This window comes from Diospyros lotus, chromosome 3 (genome assembly GCF_014633365.1).
Source record: "Diospyros lotus cultivar Yz01 chromosome 3, ASM1463336v1, whole genome shotgun sequence".
Lineage (NCBI taxonomy): Eukaryota > Viridiplantae > Streptophyta > Magnoliopsida > Ericales > Ebenaceae > Diospyros > Diospyros lotus.
Genome location: NC_068340.1, coordinates 6730852 through 6751399, shown reverse-complemented (window position 1 = coordinate 6751399; position 20548 = coordinate 6730852). Strand labels below are relative to the sequence as shown.

Genomic DNA, 20548 nt, shown 5'->3' with positions numbered 1-20548 from the left:
ATCTTTGCGCCTGACAACATAATCCACACTTCTATTTTTACTAAAATTACATTTCATACATTTGATTTTCAACATACTCAACTTAAAGCCTTTGGATCATCACCTTTGCTAGTTTCTTTTCTGTTTTTGTTTTCCCCCTTTTTGGTTTTGGACTAATGAGGTCTTTATAGTATTTTTTTTAGCCAACATTCTTAACCTATTAAAAGATGTATGGGCATTTTTTCCAAATGAAGATTCTTGCACTATATCTCTGAAAATCAAAGGCTCAAGTAACTTTATCAACCTTCGTCAAGATTTAACAATTTCCTTTATTGTATGTTAAATAACACCATCATAACACATTATATGAAGAAATAAATTTATATCAAAATCCATTGGTATAGTAATCAAAATTCAGCAAAAAAATTGGTTCTAAGAGAGTCAAAGAGAAGTCCAAAATCAAAAAGAGTCTTGGTATAATGAAGAGATACAAGGAAAAATCAAAACTAAGACAACTTGCTAGAAAATATTACATAAATGTTCTAACAAAGAAAACTTAAAGAGGTATATCTTGGACCCAAAAAAAATAAAAGCAAAGAAGACAATTAGTGAAGCAAAGCCAAAAGCTTATGAAAATTTATAATAACAACTTGACACAAAATATGGGAAAAGAGATAAATATAAACTAGCTAAGGCAAGAGAAAGAAAAACAAGGAATTTGAGATAAACAAAGGAATTGTAAATGGCATTTATATAACTTAGAAAAATTCTATGACAGAGTTCCTAAAGAAGTTGTGGATGGACTTACCAATCAAAAACGGAAGGTTAGAATTGCTTATATACAAATTACTAAAGACGTGTTGAGGAAGAAGTCTCGGTGGGAAGGAGATAAATCCGAAATAAGAGGAAGAAGATCAAGTTGAATAAATCCGAAATAAGAGGAAGAAAATCAGATTGAATAAAAGGAGGATAAAGGCTACAGCTTGTCACAAGCTTCGACCGAGATACCCAATTTGAATTCTTCTTTTTATCTTGCTGTCATTTTTATTTCATTTTACTGCTGATATTTCTTGTTACTGTAATTTTTGTTATTTCATTTCCTAGCTGTAATTCTGTCATCAGATTGTTAGCCTAGGGGGGCCCACAGATGAGGGCTAGAATAGGACAAAAGCGGTTGTTATAACTGCCTGAAGGGTATGATCTGCTATGGAAACCCCCTTGCTAAGAGTGCATATACTCTTCGAGACACTCTTGGAGAGGATTATCGAATTTCTGGAAGAACAATATGAATTCTCTCTCAATTTCTCAGTTCCCTTCTCTTCCTCAGTTCTCTCTTTTCCTACTCTTCTCTAAATGTCCATTGTTATTTCTCTGTTGCTATTATCTAATTCTCACCAAATCAGAAAAGCAATTATTGTCACCTCCCAGCAGTGACAATTTGGTATCAGAGCTCGATCCTAGCCATAGTTCGGTTCGTGGGTGAGACGATGGCGGAAGGAACCCATATGAAGAACTTTGAGTCGCAGTTGCAGCAAATCAGCTCTACTATGTCCGAGTTCCAGAGTCGGGTGGACCAACTGGAGCCAGGGAATGAACAAAACCATGAAGGCTCTATCGAGGGTTAGAAAGGAGATTAGACGAGGATCTCTCTCAGATGCACGAGGATATCACACAGATGAGGGAAGAAATGGGAGCGCAACTTCAACAGTTCAGGGTGATGTTTACACGCCATAACTCGGTAAGAATTGCCCCCGACTTCCCCCCTAGAGATAGAACAGAGCGTATTTTACGAGATAATGGAATGAACCAAAGGCATGGGACTTCTAAAATTGAGGCAAGATGATGAGGTAGAAACCATGATGGATAGGGGTTGGGAAATGCAAGGACATCATCAACATCTCGGGTTTCCCATGCCTCAAATGGAGATCCCTGTTTTTTAAGGAAATAGCCCCAGATGGTGGGTGAGAAAGTGTGAGTGCATGTTTGACTGGTACAACATACCAGAGGGGAGAAGAGTAGCCTTAGCAGCTGCTTATTTTGATGATATGGTAAATGATTGGTACCAGGGTTGGACTAGAGTAAGGGATAATCCCACCTGGGAAGAATTTACTGATAAATTGTGTGAGAGGTTTGGGGAGAGAAGTATGTCCGATATTATCGAAGAATTTAATAAGTTAAGGCAGGTGGGTGAAGTAAAGACTTAAGGAGGTTTGAGGAGCTTAGATCATTGATGATCAATCACAACCCTCACATATCCAAAGCTTATTTTGTGTTCAATTTCTTAAGTGGTCTCAGTGAAGATTTAAGACCTATGGTGAAGATGATTAGGCCACGAACGCTTGAACAAGCTCTGGAGAGTGCAAGGTTGCAGGAGAAAGTGGTGGAGGCCTTGATAAAGAAGCAAAGACTACAGCAAAAGGCCATAATAGTGAAGAATTCTAATCAAGAAGGAAGAAGACTCCATCATGACTAGGTTAGAGGCAACCCAGGAGTGAAGAATTTGGGGGGATCCAGCTCAAGTGGAAAGAACAATGATTAGAGGAGACAACAGGGCTTATGTTTCAGGTGTGGGGATAAGTATTATCTTGGGCACTAATGTAGGTGCCAATTGTTACTATTGGAGGGAGATCTAGTGGAAAGTCAGGAAGAAGAAAAGGAAGAAATACAAGAGTGTGGGGAGTCAAGAGAAGAGGATAATAGAGAAATTTCAATCAATGCATTAAAGGGGGTGACTAACAACAAAATAATTAAGGTGGAGGGAAAGCTGAAGGACAGCAGCTCGTTGATTTTGATTGACAATGGAAGCACTCATAGCTTCCTAGATAAGGGCATTGCTAAGAGGTTGAAGTGTCCACTCACGGGAACACAACCCTTGAGTGTGACAGTGGCAAATGGCAATAGGATGCAGAGTAAGTCAGCCTACCATGGATTTAATTGGGAGATGCAAGGGGAGGAATTTGAGGCAAATCTTAGGCTGCTGCAATTGGGGGGTTGCGATGTGGTATTGGGGGTCGATTGGATGAAGGGGGTGAGTCTCATAAATTTTGACTTCAACAAGATGAAAGTGGCCTTTGATAAGAGGGGAAAGAAAATGACTCTCGCAGGGGGAAAAGAAACCGGGACTTGCAAGATGATAACTGGGAAGAGATTGCATAGAGTAACCAAGAACAAATGGTGCCAGCTAACCCAATTGTTCTCGATTATGGTAGTAGAGGGAGGACTCGAAGAGATGAGGCGTGGGGAACTATGCCCGACACTTAGCAATCAGCAAGGGAAGCTTGGTCAGGTACACCCTCAACACCTTATTGATGAATTGCTAATAGAGTTTAAGACCTATTTGTCGAGCCTACCGCCTTACCCCTTACTAGAACCTTGGACCATTCGATTAACCTTAAGCCAAATTTAGAACCCATAAATATTAGAACTTACCATTACTCCCCAATCCAGAAAATAGAGATTGAGAAAACGGTGAAAGAAATGCTAAACCAATCATTTATCAGACCAAGCCAAAGTTCATTTGCTTCACCAGTCCTCCTAGTCAAAAAGAAAGATGGATCTTGGCATTTTTTGTGTGGATTATCTCCAACTAAATGCCCTGACCATCAAAGACAAGTTTCTCATACCCATTGTAGAAGATCTAATGGATGAGCTACATACTACCAAGTTCTTCTCAAAACTTGACCTTCGTTCGGGTTACCATCAAATCAAAATGAAACTAGAATATGTCCATAAAACTGCTTTTAGAACTCACCATGGACACTTTGAATTCTTGGTGATGCCCTTCGAGCTCACCAATGCCCCTGCCACTTTTCAGTCACTAATGAACCAAATCTTTGAGCCATGCCTAAGAAAATTCATACTGATATTTTTTGATGACATCCTTGTTTACAGCCCAACATTGGACCAGCACTTGAATCACCTAAAAACAACCCTAGAGGTCCTTAGATCTAACCAACTCTTTATCAAAAGGTCTTAAGTGTTCCTTTGGTCATGGTCAGGTGGAGTATTTGGGTCACTTGATATCAGGAGATGGGGTTAGCACCGACCCAATGGAGGTGGAAGCCATGTTGGCTTGGCTCAAACCCACAATAGTGACAGCCTTGAGGGGATTCCTCGACCTAACTGGGTATTATCGTCGATTTGTGAAAGGATATGGAGTCATTAGTAAACCCCTAACTAACCTCCTTAAGAAGGAAAATTTGGGGGGCAAGAGGCTAAGAAAGCCTTTGACAAGTTGAAAGAAGCAATGAGCGGGGTGCCTATCTTAGGATTGTCGGACTTTAGCAAACCTTTTGTACTAGAGACAAATGCTTGTGAGGTAGGCATTGGTGCAGTACTGATGCAGGGGGGAAGGCTATTGGCATTCCAAAGCCAAACCATAAGCCCCAGACACCTTGGACTGAGCATTTACGAGAAGGAGTTCTTAGCAGTCTTGATGGCCGTGAAGAAGTGGTGGCACTACTTAGAAGGAGGGAGGTTCATAATTAAGATGGATCATGAGTTTGAAGTATTTGTTATAGCAAAAATTACAAACTCAATTGCAAAAGAAAGGAATGGCCAAGTTGATAAGGCTGGACTATTCGATACAATATAGGAATGGCAAGAAAAATGTGGTCACGGATGCACTCTCGAGGTGCCATGAGGACGGGGAATGTTGTAGCTATCACCACTGTGATTCTTGAGTGGTGCCCATAAGTTATAGACAGCTATGAAAGGGATGAGCAAGTGAAGAAGATCTTGGAAAGGATTGTTGTGGAATCTAAGGAAGTTGAGGATTACACACTGGTGGAAGATATGTTGAGATTTAAAGGGAGAATTGTCATTGGTGGCGGTGAAAGCCTCAAGAAAAAAATTTTACAATCCCTGCATGAGTCTCCTTTAGGGGGACACTCAAGAATTCAAAATACTTACCTTAGGGTGAGACAATTGTTCCATTGGCCCAAGCTAAAGGCAGATGTGAAGGGATTTGTTCTAGCCTGTGATACCTACAAGAGGTGTTAGCATGAAAATGTGGCCTACCTTGGTCTCCTTTAGCCCCTACCGATACCTGGCCAAGTTTGGTCTAGTGTGTCTGTGGACTTCATTGAGGGATTGCCTAAGTCTGAGGGAAAGGATAGCATATTAGTTGTGGTTGATAGATTATCCAAATTCGCCCATTTCATAGGATTGGCCCATCCCTACATCAGTGTAGGAGGCAACTCCTACTCATAGAAGGAGATGAAGATATCGAGGAGCCAGAGGAAGAAATGCTTCCCCAGGGTAGTGAAGAGGGGGAAGAAAGCGTAGAGATATCCCTCCATGCCCCCTGCAAACTTGCCAACAGAAAAATTATACGAGTGGAAGGGAAATCCAAGGACCATCGGCTAATGGTCTTAATAGAGAGTGGAAGCACTCATAGCTTCCTTGATGAGGGGATGACTAAGAAGTTAAGGTGTGAATTAATAAGGACTCAACCCTTGTCAGTAACGGTAGCCAATGGCAATAAGGTGATGTGTTGATCTGCGTGTGAAGGGTTCTGTTGGGAGATGCATGAGAGCCTTTTGAAGCTGATTTAAGATTGTTGAAATTAGGGGGTTGTGATATAGTCCTAGGAACGGACTGGATGAAGGGTGTGAGCCCTATCAGCTTTGACTTCAATGCAATGGAAGTTACATTTGAAAATGATGGCAGGAGATTGACCCTCACAGGGAGTCCTGAAACGGGAGTTTGTAAGATGATTACCGAAAGGAGATTGCAGAAGGTCTTAAAATCGAAATGGACTCAAGTGGCCCAACTATTCTCAATTGAGGCAGTGGAACATGGAGAAGGGAATACCGAGCGAGTGGAAGTGGAGATTATTACCCAACCACAACCTTGGCAGGTACACGAAATAAACTTTCTTAATAAACTCTTGCTTGAATTTAAGGACCTGTTTGATGAACCTCAATCACTACCAACTTACAGACCTTTTGATCATTCTATTGTTCGAAAACCAAACACCGAACCTATCAATATCTAAGCTTATAGATATCCCCCTAGACAAAAAGTGAAAATCGAGAACCTGATTAAAGATATGTTGGCAAGGTCAATTGTTCAGCCAAGTTAAAGCCCCTATTCCTCACCCATACTACTAGTCAAGAAAAAAGATGGGAGCTAGCGCTTTTGCATAGACTACCACCAGCTCAATTCTCAAACCGTAAAAAATAAATTCTCTATCCCTATAATCGAAGACCTCCTTGATAAGCTTAACCAAAGTATTCACCAAATTGGACCTAAGATCAGGGTATCATCAGATACGGATGAACCCTGATGATATCTCTAAAACAACCTGCTCTACTCATCAAGGACATTACAAATTTCTAGTAATGCCCTTCGGTTTAACCAATGCTCCTACTACCTTCCAAGCCTTAATGAATCACATATTTGAACCCTACCTCCGTAAATTTGTGTTAATATTTTTTGAAGACATTCTCATCTACAACCCTTCGTTCTCACAACACCTAAACCATTTGAAAACTGCTCTAAAGGTTCTAAGATTCAATCAACTATTTATTAAAAAGTCTACGTGTTCTTTTGCCCAGCCAAAGGTAGAATGCTGGGGATATGTCATATCTGGTGCAGGAGTTAGCACTAATTCCAAAAAAATAGTTGCAATGATATCATAGCCGAGGCCCACACCAGTAAAGGCCTTGAGAGGATTTTTGGGCCTCATAGGTTACTACAAGAGGTTTGTAAAGGATTATGGAGCAATCAGCAAGCCTTTCACCAATTTGTTGAAAAAAGAAGGGTTCTGGTGGGATGAGAAAGCAGAAGAGGCATTTGGGAAGTTTAAGAAGGCAATGAGTGAAGCCCCTACCCTGGATCTCCCTGATTTTTCTAAGCTTTTCACTCTGGAGACTGACGCTAGCAGTACTAGGGTAGGAGCAGTACTATCCCAAGAGGGAAGGCCCTTAGCTTTTAGTAGCAAAGTTTTGAGTCCGAGGCATCAAGGACTCAGTGTCTATGACAAGGAGTTGATGGCGGTGTTAATTGCAAATGATAAATGGCGCCACTACTTGGAGGGTGGACAATTCATCATCAAAACAAACCATGAGAGTCTCAAATTCCTCCTACAACAGAGGTTGCACACGCATCTATAGAAAAAGGGGATGGCAAGATTAACGGGGTTGGACTACATTATCCAATACCGAAAGGGAAAGGAGAACAAGGTACCAAATGCACTGTCCAGATGTGTTGAAGAGGCAATGGCGACCTCCATCACAACAGTTGTACCTGACTGGTATCAAGAGGTCAATGATAGCTATGCACGAGATGAATGGGCCAAGGGGATAATGGAGCAACTTACTTTAAATCCCATCTCAAGACCCGGGTTTACCCTGAAAAATAGAGTGCTAAGATATCAATGAAGGTTCGTAGTGGGAGATCATGAGGAGTTAAAGGACAAGATTTTGGAGACACTGCATGGCTCTCCACTAGGAGGCCATTCTGGGGTGCAGGGCACTTATCAAAGGGTAAAGCAGATGTTCTTATGGCCTAAGCTAAGGAAGTACATTATGAAATTTGTGTTGAGATGTCATACAGGTAGGAGGTGCAAGCACAAAACAGTAGCCCAACCCGGGCTACTCCAGTCGCTTCCCATTCCTAACCAAGCATGGACCAATATTTCAATGGACTTTGTGGAGGGATTACCAAAGTCGAAGGTCGGGATTACATACTAGTAGTCGTTGACAGATTCACTAAATTCTCCCATTTCATTGGCCTAACGCATCCTTTCACAGCTCAGGAGGTGGCCCGCCTCTTCCTCGACAAAGTAGTGCAACTACATGGTGTTCCCCATGCCATAGTTTCGTAAAGAGATAAAATCTTTACCAGCCTTTTCTAGAAGGAGCTATTCAAGAGTTTGGGAGCTAAGTTACACATGAGTTCAGCATACCACCCGAAATCAAATGGCCAGACTGAACAAGTGAATTAATGCCTAGAAACGTACTTGAGATGCCTATGTTTCCTACAGCCTAATGGATGGCATCGCTAGCTATCATTGGCCCAATGGTGGTACAATTCTTGCCACCACAGTGTTATCAAGATGACCCCTTTCGAGGCCTTATATGGGTATAAACCCCCTCTACAGCCAGCAATAGCAGGGGAAGCAATAGTCAAGATAGTGGAATCCTACTTACAACAAAGACAACAAGTATTGCAGGTGTTGAAAAAGGAATTAACCAGTACTCAGAATCGCACAAAGTAGTTTGTTGATCGAAAGAGGATTGACTGGGAGTTTGAGGTAGGAGATCAGGTCTACCTAAAGTTCAGAAAGGCCCACATGCAGACCTTGGCTCCAGGTCAGCACTCCAAATTGAGTCCAAAATATTTTGGCCCCTATCCTATTGCACCAAGGATAGGCAGGGTAGCTTACAAACTACAGCTACTCCCGGAGTCCCAAGTACATCCCATGTTCCATGTCTCTCTACTGAAAAATCTATAGGGACTCATGCAGCCAACACTACCCCACCAACTTTCCTAATCGATCCTACAGAGGCCCCGGAGCCTATGGCTATTATGGATAGGCGAATCATACATCGACATGGGGCCCCTTTAATGCAAGTTCTAGTTCGATGGTCCCATCTCCATCCGAAGAATAACACTTGGGAGCACCTTCCCTAGTTACTTAATCAGTTTCCAAAGGTATGGCCTACTGTGAACTTCTTGAGGACAAGAAGTTGCTGAAGGGGAGAGTAGTTGTCATGGGAATGATTGAATAAGGGGGGCTCAAGTGTAATTAGTTGTTTGTAGAATGAAGCGGGAATGTTGGTTAGTTAGTTAAGCAAGTTGATTTCAAATTTTTGTAAATAAGGCAAGTGGCCTTTGGTGCCTAAGGGTGGAGGGGCAGTATATATAGCTCTAATGCCATCCTCCCAAATCATCTAGAGAATTATCAATATACTCATTCTCTCTCTCCTGCCAATTCTCTCTCTCTCTCTCTCTCTCTCTCTCTCTCTCTCTCCTGATCCTTTTGGTTCTTTTCTCTAAATTCCTCTCAGCTAAGAGGAGTTCTGCTTGTTATAATCAGAATTCTAATAGCAGCCAGAAATCAACAAGAATTTTATGTTCTCGAGCACGGCAAATGAGATATGGGAGACAGTTCAGCAAACATACTCCAAGGTCAAGGATGTTTCAATATTTTTGAGGTAAAAACTAAGATAAGCTCTACTAAACAAAGTCAGTTAACAATCACTGAGTACTACAATAAGATGAAAGGGTTATGGTTGGAGCTTGATCACTATCAAGCTATAAAGATGGTGTGTAGCAAGGATGCTGCCACCCTCAATCAGATCTTCGAAAGAGACTAGATTGTTGAGTTTTTAGCAGGTCTAAATCCTAAGTTTGATCAAGTAAGGATTCAAGTTCTTAGTAAGGAACTTCCTAATTTGAATGAAGTTTTTGCTATCATTAGGAGTAAGAAAAACCAAAGATGTGCCATGCTTACAGAGCATACCTCTAAAGGTTTAGCACTGATGATTAGCAACAAAGAAGGAAGGGAGTCAAATTTGGAAAGTCAGCAATCCAAAATCGTAGTTCTAATCGTGAGGGGCAATGGTGCACTTATTGCAAGAAGCCATGACATACTAGGGAAACATGCTTCAAATTGCATGGGAAAGAAGCAGAATTGGAGGCTTCAAAAACATGAATCATCAAAGCTATCTCTCCAATAAGGATCCAGAGGAAGTAGCTAATAAAGGAGACCCAACTAACGCTGATCCTACTCAATTAAATCCAACGGAGCTAGGCAAGCTAAAGGCCTTTCTTCAGTCATTCCAAGATGGAGCATCCTGCTCACTAGTGCAGCAAGGTAAAACTCTAACCTATGAGACTTTTTCAGCTTCTAAATCTGATGGGAATAACATGTGGATCCTTGATTTAGGAGCCACTAATCATATGACCCCTCATCTCCATGTTTTTGAAACCTATGAAACCCTTGAAACCACTAAACAAATTACCATTACAAACAGAGCCTCTATTTCTATTTATGGAAAAGGCAACGTTCTTTTTAACCCTCAGCTGCCACTTAATAAGTCCTTCATGTTCCAAGTTTAACAAGTCTGATTCTATTCATACTAAAGACTTGAATTGCTTTGCTATTTTCTCTCCTCATATGTGTAAGTTTCAGGCCAAGGACATGGGGAGGATGATTGGTGTGGCTAAGGAACACAATGGGCTCTATATCTTGGAAGGAAAGTGTCACAACCCTAGGGTTAGTTAGGGTTGTGATAGGAATTGGGGGAAGAAATCAGAATTGTAGGAAGGGAGAAATCAGTAGAAAGAGGGAGAGATATTGAGAGAAAGGGGAAGGAACTTGAGGGAGATTGGAGAAAAATGTTAGGGAGAGAATTAGAGTTTCTTTCGTTCAATTCAAGCATGCCTTCCATCCTCTCTAGCTGTGGCTTATATAGCCTCACAGCCTTGCACATGCACCCATGTGCAGTTACAACAATGACTATAACTGTCTATAGCTAAAACAATTAGCTATAACAGAAAGAAGAAAGGAAATTACAAAGTATAGTAATGCATGTAAGCTAAATACTCATATTTCCTACTTTATCCTTGGGGATTCTCGGGGTCATGACAGAAAGAATAAATGTTCTCAAAGGAGACAGCATAGAATGGCTTATTCCTCCCAAGCAGCTTCTGATCTCTCTACTATTTGGTTGCATCATTTTAGATTAGGTCATTCCCTATTTGTTTTGTTAAAACAAATGTTTCTTACTTTGTTCAATACTCTAGATCCTAGTAACTTTCAATGTGATGAATGCATTATGGCTAAACATCATTGAGTCTCTTATCCAATCATCAATAAATTTTCTTCAAAACCATTTAATCTGATTCATTCTGATATTTGGGGGCCACCTGAAATATCAAATTATTCTGGGACAAAATGGTTCATATCCTTTATTGATGATTGTACTCGTATGTGTTGGGTGTTTCTTCTAAAAGATAAGGCTGTCATTGGGTATATTTTACTCTTTTTTGCAAAATGATTTACACTCAATTTGGCACTCCTATCAGGAAGTTTAGGACTGATAATGTAAGTTATTATTTCAATAATCACTTGCATCATTACTTTCAACAAGAAAGCATTATTTATGAATCCTCTTGCATTGATACTCCACGACAAAATAAAGTAGCTGAAAGGAAGATAAGATATCTTCTCAATGTCACTCGAACCCTTCTCCATCATCACCATGTCCAAAACATTTTTGGGGTGAAACTGTGTTAACAGCCACCTATGTTATCAATAGGGTTCCTCTAGGGTTCTTAATAATCAAAGCCCTTTCCAGCATTTAGCATCTTTTTTCCCTAATCTTAATCTTGATACCCCCTTATATCTTAGAGTGTTTGGGTGTGTTTGTTTTGTCCACATACCCAAAGTAAATAGGGACAAATTAGATCCTAGAACTCTTGGATGTGTTTTTCTTGGGTATTCTCCTACTCAAAAAGGCTATAAATGTGTTATCACCCTAACACTCGCAAGTTCTATGTCTCAAAAGATGTAACCTTTATTGAATCCCTATCATTCTTTTATCCTCCTCCATCTAGACATCAGGAGGAATTTCTTAGACAAGCTAATTTAGAACTTGAGCATCTAGTCCCTATCCTTGAAACAACACTATCACGGTCTAGCCGTGATTGGTTTGCTCTCTTAATTCTAATGTGAATTAGGAAGGTGCAAGAACAGAATAAGAACAGAGGAGGTTAGCTGGCCTCTATTTCCGCTGTGGGGATAAATACCACATTGGGCATCAGTGCAAAAGACAGATTCTCCTATTAGAAGGGAATGAAGAGAAGGAAGTAGAAGGAACGGAGAAAGTGGATTGTGAGGTTATGGAAGAAGAAGATAATGGCGAGATTTCCATTCATGCCTTAAAGGGAGCAGCTAACAACAAAATCATTAAGGTGGAGGGACAAGTCAAGGGAGGCAATCTTATGATCCTAATCAACAATGGGAGTACCCGTAGTTTTCTTGATGAAAGCACGACTAGGCGGAAGAAGTGTCCACTCTTGGGAACACCTCCCTTGAGTGTGATGGTGGCCAATGGCCAAAAGGTGTTGAGCAGGTCATCCGACAACGACTTTTGTTGGGAGATGCAGGGAGAGAAGTTTGAGGCAAATTTGAGATTGCTACAGTTGGGGGGTTGTGATGTGGCTCTTGGAGTGGATTGGATGAAGGGGGTAAGCCCCGTCAACTTTGATTTTAACAAGATGGAGGTATCCTTTGAGAAGGAAGGGAGGATGATGACATATCGAGCAATAAGGAGACTGGAACTTGAAAGATGATCTCTGGAAAAAGGCTACAGAAAGTGTTCAAAGGAAGATGGACTCAATTGGCACAATTTTTCTCAATGGTGGCCATAAAGGAAAGATCGAAAGATCAAATGATGCAGGGTGAGATCAGCCTTACTGTCAGCACACCCCAGGGAAGTCCAGACCAGGTACACTACTTAGAGATCATTAATAAACTGCTGGTAGATTATGAGGATCTTTTTGTTGAACCTAAATCCCTACACCCAACCAGATTGTTTGACCATTCAATCCATTTAAAACCCAATATGGAACCTGTTAACAGTAGATCCTATCGTTATCCCCCAATTCAAAAGAATGAGATTGAGAAGATGGTTAGAGACATGCTTCAACAATCTATCATTCGACCTAGCGGCCTAGTCAAAGTCCTTTTGCTTCTCCAGTCATATTAGTTAAAAAGAAAGATGGATCATGACGATTTTGTGTGGACTATCACCAACTTAATGCCATGACCATCAAGGACAAGTTTCCTATACCCTTGGTGGAGGACCTTTTGGATGAACTTCATCATGCTCAATACTTTTCTAAGATGGATTTACGTCCGGGTTATCACCAAATTAGGATGAAACCCGAAGATATCTAAAAAACAGCTTTTAGGACACACCATGGGCATTTTGAATTCTTGGTGATGTCATTGGGCTCACCAATGCCCTAGCTACTTTTCAATCCCTCATGAATAGAATTTTTTAACCCCATCTTCGAAAATTTATACTTGTATTCTTTGATGATATACTTATCTATAGTCCTACATTTGATCAACATTTGATTCATCTTAAAACCACCCATGATATCCTCAGATTCAACCAGCTCTTTATTAAGAAATCTAAGTGTGCATTTGGACAAGGACAGGTGGAGTATTTGGGACACATTATATCAAAGGAAGGAGTTAGCATCGACCCAAAGAAGGTAGAAGTTATGTTAAGTTGGCCAAGGCCGACCTCGATGACGACCATAAGGGGATTTCTAGGATTAACCAGTTACTATCGCCGGTTTGCGCAGAACTATGGGACCATTAGCAAACCTCTAACCGAGTTGCTTAAGAAATGGGGGTTCAGCTGGGGTATTGCAGCAGAGGAAGCCTTTGAGAAGTTGAAAGAAGCCATGAGCAAGGTGTCAGTATTGGGACTGTCAGATTTCACTAAACCTTTTGTGTTGGAAACGGATGCAAGTGGGACTGGTATTGGTGCACTGTTAGTACAGGATGGAAGACCGTTGGCGTTCCTAAGTCAGGTCTTGAGCCCTAAACATCAAGGGCTCAGCATATATGAGAAGAAATTCATAGCGGTCTTAATGGCAGTGGATAGATGAAGACATTACCTAGAAGGAGACAGATTTGTGATCAAAATCGATTATGAAAGTTTGAAGTTTCTACTACAACAGAAACTTCAAACCTAGCTGCAAAAGAAGGGGATGGCCAAGTTAATGGGTCTGGACTACTCAATCGAGTATAAGAAAGGCAAAGAAAACAAAGCAGCAGATGCACTATCGAGGTGTCATGAAGAAGGCAATAATGCAGCTATGACTGTTGTAATTCCGAATTGGTGCCTAGAGGTAATACACAGCTATGAAGGGGATGAAAAGGTGGAGGAAGTGTTGGAAAGATTGGCTGTGGGATCTAGGGAATTGGAGGGGTATACATTGGTGGATGGGTTACTGAGATATGAAGGCCGGATTGTGATAGGTTATTGTGCCAGCCTCAAGAGTAAGATTTTGCAAGCCCTACATGAATCTCCGGAGGGACATTCTAGGATTCAAAACACATATCTACAGGTGAAACAACTATTCCATTGGCCAAGGTTAAAGATAGAAGTAAAGGAGTTTGTGTTAGCTTGTGACACTTGCAAGAGATGCAAGTATGAAAATATAGCTTACCCAAGACTATTGCGGCCTCTGCCAATACCTGAATAGGCTTGGTTGAGTGTATCAATGGATTTTATCGAAGGATTACCAAAATCATAAGGGAAGGACAGCATTTTGGTAATCGTAGACTGGTTAACCAAGTTTGCCCACTTTATAGGACTGACCCATCCCTACACAGCCAAAGAGGTGGCTAGGGTTTTCTTGGATCGTGTGGTAGCATTACATGGGGTTCCTAAGACAATAATTTCAGACCGTGGCAAGATTTTTACGAGCCTATTGTGGCTGGAACTCATGAAGGCACTGGGAATTAAATTGAATATGTCCACAGCTTATCACACTCAATCGGATGGGTAAACTGAGAGGGTGAATCAGAGTTTGGAAACATATTTGAGATGTGTGTATCCTACAACCCAAGGGCTGGCATAGGTGGTTGTCTTTAGCCTAGTAGTGGTATAACTCTAACCACCACTCCTCTCTAAAAATGTCACCATTCGAGGCTTTCTTTGGGTATAAACCACCTCTCCTACCTGTTATAGGGAATCATACCTCTGCAACCTCAGTTAAGGAGTATTTACAATAGAAGAGGGGGGTATTACGGCAACTGAAACAGGAGTTGGCATCCGCTCAGAACCGAATGAAGCAAGTGGCGGATCGGAGGAGGAGTGATCGAGAGTTTACAGTGAGAGAGAAGGTGTATTTGAGGCTAAAACACTCCCATCTTAAATCAATCACACAAGGGCAGGTATCGAAGCTCAATCCCCAATATTATTGCCCCTTTACTATATTGGCTAAGGTGGGAAAGGTGGCCTATAGGTTGCAGCTTCCTGAAGAGTCCCAAATTCACCCAATTTGTCACGTCTCTCTCTTAAAGAGGGCAGTGTGTACTGAACCAGTGAATACAGCATTGCCATCCCTTCCTAGGGAAGGGAATAGGGTGGAAGAGCCGAAGGCTATATTGGACAGGAGGGTAATTTACAATCAGGGAGCCCCACTCATTCAAGTGTTAGTAAAATGGAAGGAAAGATCAGCAAAGAACAACTCATGGGAATACTTACCTGATTTGCTCAAACAGTTCCCGAGAGCTGCCAGCCTCCTCATGATTTCTTGAGGACAAGAAATCTATTAAGGGGGAAGAATTGTCACGAGAAGAACCCAACTTACCAATCTTTAATTTCTTTATTGTTGTAACTCTTGTTATTTCCTTACTACTGTAATTTGTTAGTTTATCTTGCTGTCATTTTCTGTTGAGAATTAGTTAGCCTCTAGGGCCCACATGTAGTGGCTAGAAAAAGACAAAAAGGTTGGTTGCAATAGAATGAGGGAGTAGGATCTGTTGCATCGGGCCTACCCTCCCACGGTTGAGCATATATTCTCTCCAAGGCTCTCTTGGGAGACGATCATTGAATTGAATTCTGAATTTCTCTCTTCTCTCTCTCTCTCTCTATTGTATTCTTCTCTTTCTATCCCTCTCTGTTCTTGTTCTGTTCTTGAGCCTCCTAATTCACATCAGAATTAGAAGGACGAGACTGTCACGAACTGATCGTGACAGGGTGGTTGCTAGATCCAGTGCTGAGGCGGAATTTCAAACCTTGGCCCTCGGTGTGTGTGAGCTTTTTTGGTTACAGATTATCCTAGAAGATTTAAAAGTTATGGTGCAAAGACTTATTGAACTTTTGGGGGACAATCAATCGACTATTAATATTACTCATAATCCTGTGCAACATGACATGACAAAACATATTGAAATTGAACGGCACTTTCTTAAGGAAAAATTGGATTCTGGTCTTCTCCAAATTTCCTATGTTCCCTCCCATCATCAAGTAGCAAATATTCTTACCAAAGGGCTGCCTAGTACTCAATTTGAAACTCTAGTAAGCAAACTGGGTATGATTGGCATTCACTCCCCCAACTTGAGGGGGAGTGTTGTGAATAGTGGGATTATATGAGCTAGTATGTTCGTGATATATGGGGATCTATGTGTGCATGTGGAAAGATCCCACAATCTATGGGATTGATTATCAATCCCAATTATCCCACAATCTATGAGATTGATTATAATCAATCTTACCCCTCAATCAATGGGATTTATTATAATCAACCTTAATTGTTGAGATTGATTGATTAATATAAATTAGTAATTGATATAATTAGGATTCTTTCCTTTTTTCCTTAGTTATAGGGATTTGATTGTTTTCTTTCTCCTATATATTGTAATCAATCCTAGTGAAGTAAATGAGAAAGAAATACCAAGTTTTTCAATCTTGCTCTACATTTTTCAGTTTTGTTCTACACATCAGGTAATTTTTTGCCTACAAATCCTTTTTTCTAAGTATTAGCTCAGGACAAGGAGCCCAACACCCATGCACTGAGTGCACAAAACAGAAATTCTATTGCTAAACTATGAAACTCAAATTAATTGACTTTTAGAAAGAGAGTACTTACAATTCGTCCATACTCATCTGTCCTTTCAATTCTTATCTCTTTTTGTCCACTATCATCATAAATGCCCACAAGCTTGCTTTTTTTCTTATCCATGTTTCTGCCACCCCATTCAACAGTTTCTTTGAGTGTCCCTCGGTCTTTAAGCAACTTGAGAGCACCAGACAACCCTTTCCCAACAGCTGCTTCATGAATCGTTTCATCTGGTACTATCTCCTCTTTCCCCTCTAAAGCAGGAGATCCCTCTTTGTCAGTATCTTTTACCTCTGTCCAACCACCATCCTCATCTTTTATTTCTTGATCCACGACTTTTGGGGCCTCATCTTCTTCCATGAAAACATCTTCACCATCTGGCTTTTGGGCTTCTGAAAGAGCAGAAGTGACAGTATAAATAAATTTGGGACATATAAGTAGATTATGGGGGGTCTACATGTGATTTCAAAAGAGTTATTGCCTTTACTTGCATAATAACAAGAATACGTAGCAGATGTAAATAGAAGTTTAGAGTTACATAAAAATGCAAAAGGCATCAGGGTACACTTTTGGAGGACAATGGACCAGGAACCAAAGAGATGGGTGCATTAATGGAAGCAGGAAATGCACCCAAGTAACTTACAGAGAAAAAAAAAATAAAAAAAAAAAAGAACTCAAAATGCTATATTGCAAACAGACAAAATATGGCTTCAAGGCTGACTGCAATATGCCAAAGAAAAGTGTAATATTGCAATACAGCAAGATTAATGAGTTAAATCCATTTGATTGGGTCTATCTTTTGGATCCAAACATCTAGTAAAATTTGGTACGATACCCAATATATATACCACTTTGATTTCTAATCACACAATCAAAGTAATTCATATGTATAAGGTGTTTTGTTAGAACCAAACCATTAAATGCCTACCTTCATCAAGCTGAAGGCCCCAGACAAATTCTTCCATCTCTGTGAAGACAACCTTGTTTTCTTGGCTCTCCCCAGATGCAGGGTTATGATCATCTGCAGTTGAATTGCTGGCAGTTTTAGAGGCAAGCAGGGCAACGGCCTGAGGACCAGATGCTACTGCCTCATGTTGCTTCTTGAGAGCTAATTTTCTTGCTCTTTCTAATGATTTACGGAGATCTTCGTCATCATCACCAAAACCTGAATTATCAGCTTCCTCTGTCTTGACAGTGAGAGTTTGCTCCAGTCGCAGAGCTTTAGAAGCCTCGTCAGCTTTGGCATATGCAATTTTGTATGCATTACTTCTCATTTCAGCCTCAGATCTCTCTTGCTCCTCTCTAATGGCCTGCCTCTTTCCATCATTTCGAGAACCAAGATCCCCAATTCCCAAACCAGCAGATACAGCTTCAGCTTCAATGGCATCTAGATCTAGCTTTTCTTTTTTCCTCAAGGATTTCTTTTTCTTTGGCTTTTTAAACCGAAGCATTTCTTCATTGGTATAATAATCAGATGCAACTTTCTGGGATGAACTGAGATCTTCAAATTGATTGTTCGTTGAAACACCCTGTATCCTTCTCCTTAGCTGGCAAAGTAACTTGCAAATTTCAGTAAGATGACACCAGAAATTTGCTCCTGAGTGGCATTCATCAATTACAAAATTAGCAAGAATAAATACCTCCTCTAGTTTCTTCTCTGCATCACCACTGAAACGTCCACTTGCATCCAGAGTTACACCCTGCAAAAGCAAGTAGCTAAGTAAAAAAGATAACACAATATTGCGGAGCATTCATACAAACAAAAGGATGGGATATAACCTCGTCAACAACTGGATCATCATATTGTGGGAGTATCTTCCTTTCAGAACCTGGCTCATCATTGAACCTATATTGTACAATGAACAAAAAGGGTAGTTAGGTATCGTTATTACAACATCACTTAGCATTAATATTACACTTACTTGTCATCATAAATCCCCGTTTTCTTCTTTGCAGCCTTGTAGGCCTCATCTCTCTGTTTTTGCTCTCCGATTTCCACATTTTCAAGCACATCCATCTCTGCTAAATGAAATGTAATATCACCTTAGGATATCTCAACGAGGAAAGTAACATAACATCTAAGAATAGAGGGAAGGAGAAAAGGAATGGGATGGGAGAAGAAGGTATGAAAAAAATAGTTTTACCCTGATTGATGTCACCATCAGCAAGTATGCTCTGATCTTTGAGTGTCAAAACAACTGCCCCACCTTCAATTACTTTGTCAAGCCCATGAAGAACTTTAACCCCCGCTAAATCTTCTGTCAATAGGTTTAAAATCAAAGTGAACACAATTGAGTCATACCATGAAAGTGAAACTTTCAAGGTAATCATAAGCAAACTATTAGGACACTATTAAAAAAGGGAGACATAATGCAAATGCAATTAAGATGAAGTTCATTAACAAACTTTTCCACACAGAATTATAGACCTAGCAATGGTAGAAAACAGGGGGGTGCATCATAAAACTGAATTTACTGTTCAAATTGGTGTTTACACTCAGGCAAACTCCTAGATCATGTATGCTTGTGCAACACAAGAACAACATAAATAATATCTAGAGTATTTATCCAAATTGGTCTTCAGCTGTCTCAAGGAAACTAGAATGTCTACATTCAGTAGGAGTAAGATCATTAAAATCTATAGTGCAAAAATTTGTTTATCCAGTCATACTTATTTCAGTATTAGCATGATGTCTACATGTAACACCACAAACTTTGAAGTGATGTTTTGGATGTCTCAAGGGAACCGGATGGTCATGTGCACAACATCCTATGAGTGAGAATGACAAAATAAAGAATTCAAATGAGTTTGTTTCTATCCACCAACTTGCTTGCTCAAATCCTATGCAGTAACAATTAACTGACACAAGTTTCACATGACATCCAACTGCTCAATCAATTACCTATGAAACATTCAGGAGCAATAATAACAACAAAAGTATAAAATGGAAGTGAATAGAAACCATACTAGTTTGCTGAAATGCAGCCTGATCTTCAATATCTTCCTGATTAATATAATCCTGAAAAACATTGCATTTATGATCAAGAGTTGATTTGCAAAAGAGAAGGAAGCACCCAGAAAAAAACAATGAGAAGAAGAAGAAGAAGATAAAACTAACCTGCTCCTCAAACACCTTCTTCAGCTGCAATGCTTTCTCCTTCTCAGAACTCCTCCTCTCTTGGAGCTTGCGGCTTCTATTAACCCAGGCTAAAATTTCAGGAGCTCCTTCAGACTTAGTCTTCAGTCTTTCTTCCTTCATCCTGAGGAAGAATTGTGGAGGCAAAGAATAAATACAATCCCCTTTTAGATAAAATCACAAACAAAGTGAACATAGTTTCCCATATGCCCTAAGCACAAGTGCAAATTTGTTTTTTTAATCATAAAGGGCTCAAAAGATTATTTCTTTGCAGCATTTCACACCCCTTGGACACATTGAGAACTTCAAAGCCCAGTGAGGCAAGACAAATCCAGGAAGGAATAACTCTCCCATTACATCATCACAAGACTAAATAACATAAAAAAATGTGAGAATATATATGTGCTACACTACGAAGTGAAAAAATAAGAAGTATGAATGTTAAACAAAGTATAAAAAACTGGAAATCTAATAAATTAGTTAATTACATTCTTTTTCTTTCTTTAAATAATCTAGAACCTAAACTAGTTGAGTAGGTTGATAACCAAATATATGGTGTATAATGTAAGTTCAGTAAAAAATGAAGAGTGAATGATGTCACGGCAAGACTTGAAAATCAAATTATTCCTTTAAAAACATCAGTTTAGACAGCTCAAATAAATTGTTCAAAAAGAATGGAAGATTATTAAGGATGTTATTCACAGAACCAATGCAAAACAGTTTAAGTGAAGGAGTGCATCCAACATTGTAAGTGAAGAATCCAATCAACAGTTTAAGTGAAGAACCAACACAAAACAGTTCAAGTGAAGAAGTGTGTCCAACATTTTA

At 40.1% G+C, this 20548-nt stretch overlaps 1 protein-coding gene across 3 annotated transcripts in view; it reads right to left on the bottom strand.

Annotated features, from left to right (window-relative positions):
* LOC127796749 (SART-1 family protein DOT2) overlaps positions 1–20548 on the bottom strand; it is a 47061-nt gene that overhangs the window by 11381 nt on the left and 15132 nt on the right. For 2 of the 3 annotated variants that reach the window (XM_052329110.1, XM_052329109.1), the window contains exons 3-10: positions 19703–19844; positions 19552–19603; positions 18729–18842; positions 18507–18603; positions 18364–18430; positions 18225–18284; positions 17513–18131; positions 16615–16976 (exon numbers count right to left, since the gene is read on the bottom strand). In XM_052329110.1, the coding sequence (XP_052185070.1) occupies positions 16615–16976; positions 17513–18131; positions 18225–18284; positions 18364–18430; positions 18507–18603; positions 18729–18842; positions 19552–19603; positions 19703–19844 (1513 nt within the window). The remainder of the gene's footprint in view (positions 1–16614; positions 16977–17512; positions 18132–18224; positions 18285–18363; positions 18431–18506; positions 18604–18728; positions 18843–19551; positions 19604–19702; positions 19845–20548) is intronic. The other variant, XM_052329111.1, reaches the window with a different exon arrangement.